The sequence below is a fragment of the Octopus bimaculoides genome, chromosome 23, assembly GCF_001194135.2.
Source record: "Octopus bimaculoides isolate UCB-OBI-ISO-001 chromosome 23, ASM119413v2, whole genome shotgun sequence".
NCBI classification, from domain to species: Eukaryota; Metazoa; Mollusca; class Cephalopoda; order Octopoda; family Octopodidae; genus Octopus; species Octopus bimaculoides.
Genome location: NC_069003.1, coordinates 30,650,105 through 30,654,828, shown reverse-complemented (window position 1 = coordinate 30,654,828; position 4,724 = coordinate 30,650,105). Strand labels below are relative to the sequence as shown.

At 38.2% G+C, this 4,724-nt stretch overlaps 1 protein-coding gene across 4 annotated transcripts in view; it reads left to right on the top strand.

Moving 5' to 3' along the window:
• LOC106870412 (otoferlin) overlaps positions 1-4,724 on the top strand; it is a 360,495-nt gene that overhangs the window by 354,274 nt on the left and 1,497 nt on the right. For all 4 annotated transcript variants that reach the window (XM_014916475.2, XM_014916474.2, XM_014916476.2 and 1 more), the window contains one exon: positions 3,035-3,135. In XM_014916475.2, coding sequence (XP_014771961.1) covers positions 3,035-3,135 — 101 coding nt within the window. The remainder of the gene's footprint in view (positions 1-3,034; positions 3,136-4,724) is intronic.

The following is a 4,724-nucleotide window of genomic DNA, read 5'->3' as shown; positions in this document are numbered from 1 at the left end:
TGTGTGTGTGTGTGTGTGTGTGTGTGTGTGTGTGTGTGTGTGTGTGTGTGTGTGTGTTTGTGTGTGTTTGTGCATCTCTGTATGTGTGTATTTGGACGGTAAGCAATGTAATACAAGATTCCAATATAAATTTCATTATATGTAATTACACAAGATCTCTTGTAATATTTAACCCTGCCACTTCAGAATCTTGTAGTGAGTGTGTAAGTTAAAGACGTAATTAAGCTGAAGAGGGTAACTGTTGTTTTATTACAATAGACATACATAAGGGAATGAACTGGCAGAACCATTAACATGCTGGATAAGATTTCCTGATTCAGGCTATCTCTGCAAGATTTTCTATAGAAATCAAAGCTGCTACTGATTTTCTTACAATGTTTCGTATCCGAGACGCTTGATGTAGACAACAATGAGGTCAAAGATGATAAATGAATACTGTGTGTGTATACCATGTTTCGGGAGTTTTTACTCCTTCATCAGCACCCATCCAGCCCATTTATCATCCACAAGCACATTGCTTAAATGGTCAATAAATAGAGCTGTGTAATTGTTATAGGATATACCGTATTTTAATGTGTATATGGAACCCATTTTTGTCCAAAATTAGGTTAAAAAAATATGGGAGTTTCTTACACATTGATAGTATTATAATCCCTTACAAAACTATTTTTTCCAAAATTTTAAGCCCTCCAAATTAGGGGGTTCTTTATACCCATTAAAATACGATAATTTTTATAGAAATTATAACTAACACTGATTTTGTTATGGTGTTTCATATTGTTCCATACATGTACTCCATTTATATTGTACTCTTGTACTTAACTCCTTTCATATCTACTACATTACTGCTTCTGTCATTGAATTCTTGTACTCCATGCATGTCTTGTACTCTTGTACTCAATTCTTTTACGAACATATCGTCACTTGTGTCATTGTACTCCCTTACTATTTTCATATCTACATGGTTGCATATCAGAGCTGTACTCTCATACTCAATCCAGTATCGTTGTGAAACTCTTGTACTCCTTTTACATCAACTGTATTCTCTTTGTCTTTGCAGTACTCCAGTACTCTTTTTTTCATATTTAAATTATTTTTATATTATTTTACATTTACATTCTTCCCTACATTATCATTGAACCTGTCGTTGTCGTACTTTGAAAGTCCCGGGCCCAACCCTTCCTCGCACCAACTAACGCTACCATCAGTGCCATGGCCTACCTACGTCATCATTAATACCTCTAACAATACTACCACAGCAACCACCACCATCACCACAGCTGCTTCTACTATAACCACTAACATTACTATTTTTACTAAAGCAACCACCACCACCACCACTACTACTACTATTGCAACTACAACCACTAAAATTACCGTTACTACTAAAGTAACCACCACCCACACTACCACCACCACTACCACTATTACTACTACTGCTACAACTACTACTACCAACAACAACAATGTTACTATTACCATTAAAACAACCACCACATCACCATCACCCTAACCCCTTAAGCACCACTACTACTACTACTACTACAACCTCCAACATTACTATTACTACTAAAACAATCACCAAAACTATCACCAACACCACCACCACCACCACCACCACAACCACCACTGCTGTACTACTACTATTACTACCACCACCATCGTCACCACCACCACTACTACTATCACTACAACTGCTACTACTGCTATTACTACCTCTACTGCCACCACCACCACCACCACCATTATTTAGCTCCATATCTCATGCCAAGACTACTAATATCTTTATATATTTCTCAGTCTGCAGTGGAATTAAATTCCTTACAGAATAGCAGCAATAAACAGTAGAGCTGTCTCCCCCCACACACACCACACCACACCTTTCTCCTTCTCCTCCCTGCCACTCTTCTTCTTCTTCTTCTTCTTCTTCTTCTTCTTAGCATTGGGTAGATGTATCATGTTACACAGCAACCCTAGCTTAGAAACCTAGTACTGTCTCATATTGGTGTCATATTACATGCTCCAGCATGTATGGAGAGAGAAAGAGAGAGAAAGGAGGGGCGGGAGAGAGAGAGAGAGGAAGAGAGAGAGAGACAGAAAGAGAGAGAGGGGAAAGACAAAGAGAGGGAGTCACAATCCTCCCTGCTCTTTTTCTTTATATCTTCCTTCTTGTGTGTCTTCATTTTTTTCCTCTCTCTGCCTGTCTCTCTCTCTCTGTCACCCTCTCTCTCTCTTTCACACACACACACGCACTTACACACACATATATACACATACATACATGTTCACAAGTACATTTACATATATACATATATTCTTTTATTCTTTTACCTGTTTTACTCATTTGACTGTAGCCATGCTGGAGCACCACCTTTAGTCGAACAATTCGAGCCCAGGACTAATTCTTTGTAAGCCTAATACTTATACTAGCGGTCTCTTTTACCGAACCGCTAAGTTACAGGGAAGTAAACAAACCAACTACGGTTGTCAAGCGATTGTATGGGGGATTAACACAGACACACAAATACATACAAATATACATACATATATTTTGCCGGTTAGAGAACCATCTTTTCTTAGTGGTCAGACCATATGGGGTCTACATCTAGCATAATGGATGTCCACTTAGTGGTCATCCCTCTTATATGTACATCTACCTATATATATATATATATATATATATATATATATATATATATATATATATATATATATATATATATATACTTTGGGCTTCTTTCAGTTTCCATTTACCAAATCCACTCACAAGACTTTGGTCAGCTCGAGGCTGTAGTAGAAGACACTTGCCCAAGATGCCACATAGTGGGACTGAACCCAGAACCATGTGATTGGGAAGCAAGCTTCTTACCATACAGTCACTCCTTCTTTCCATACAGTCCAGTGTTACCCCTCTCCAGCGCTACCCCTCTCCAGTGCTACCCCTCTCCAGTGTTACCACCTCCCACCGAATTTCCACAATGTTTATCCAACGTATTTCATTTTCTGTTGTTTTGGTTTTTTTCTCTCCCCTCAGGGCAAAGTAGAAGCGGAATTACATTTACTGAGTACGGAAGACGCTGAGAAACATCCTGCTGGCCTTGGACGTAACGAGCCTGACCCACTAGAGAAACCAAAGTAAGTAATTATTCATAATGGTGGTGGTAGTAGTAGTAGTAGTAGTAGTAGCAGTTGTAGTAGTAGTAGTAGTAGAGTTGTGTTCTTTGATGTTGACAGAAACATCTTTTATAAGGAGCTGTTATTATTATTGCTTAACCTCAGGGTAGCATTGATCGAACAGACAGGGTCCTCAACCACAGCACCACACACCAGTACAGGGCCATGGACCATTTGGTTATGGACTGCAAAGAGGCAATAAATTTGTTTAATTTTATTTCTGTTTTATTGACCATTACAGTTTGTAGTGTGTTTTTGCATTATATATATATATATATTATATATATATATTATATATGTATTATATATATGTAATAGTCATGTATTATACGTGTAATATATATGTGTATTATATGACAGTGAGCTGGCAGAAGCGTTAGCATGCTGGACGAAATTCTTAGCGGCCCCACAACTAGATGCATTACATTTGACAGAGAGTAATCTGAATGCTGAAGGGTTAACCTTTTCGTTACCATATTTCTGTTGAGGTGCTCTTTGTGTTTCTTTCAATTAATTTTAAATATAACAAAGAATCTAATAAAATAACTTCGTTATCATTAAGCTAGTGTTAGGAACATAAATTGTAACTAAGGTTTGGTGAAAGATTTTAATTCAAAGCTTATGAAAACAAGACATTTGGGCTACAGAACCAGAGCTGGTTTCAGCTGGGTTGGTATCAGAAGGGTTAAATATAACAAAGAATTTAGTAAAATAACTTAGTTATCGTTCAGCTAGTGTTAGAAACGTAAATTGTGACTAAGGTTTGGTGGAAGATTTTAATTCAAAGCTTATGAAAACAAGACATTTGTGCTACAGAGCCAGAGCTGGTTTCAGCCAGATTGGTATCAAAAGGGTTAATGATTGACACAGACAAGAGAGTAAGAATGATGGTGCACAACTCTTCTTCAGTTTATACAAAAATCACCAGACATGTCATCAGTCATCCTAAGAGATGACTAGATGTTCCTCATCACTCTGACAGATGAACAGCTATAACCAGGTCACCAATACTTATTCCACTAAAACCTCCTATAGACTCTGCTAGTGTGTCTATGGCATGGTCATTAGTGAAGGCACATAACTTAGTGGTCAGATGTATTCAGTTCACAGTTGTTAGGTCGTCAGTTCGATACTCAGTGGTGCATTGTGTCCTTGAGCAAGACACTTTATTTCACACTGCTCCAGTCAATTCAGCAGCCAAAAACGAGTACCTACTATATTTCAAAGGGCTGACCTTGCCACATTCACGCTAAATCTCCCCGGGAACTATGCTTAGGGTACACATGAGTGTGGAGGCTGAGCCACTTGCATGTTGATCTCATGAGCAGGCTGTTCCATCGATCAAAGCAACTGGAACCCTTGATGTTGCAATCTGTTACGACATGGTTTCTGATACATTATACAAGTGTTTGTGATAGGTCTGTTCTTATAGGCTAGACCAGGGGTCCGCAAAGACAAGACAGGGGGTCCGTGGACAGCAAATACTTTTTATGGGCAATTTGATTTTATATATGTTTTTTAATCGAAATCTTTTAATTGACAATAAACCT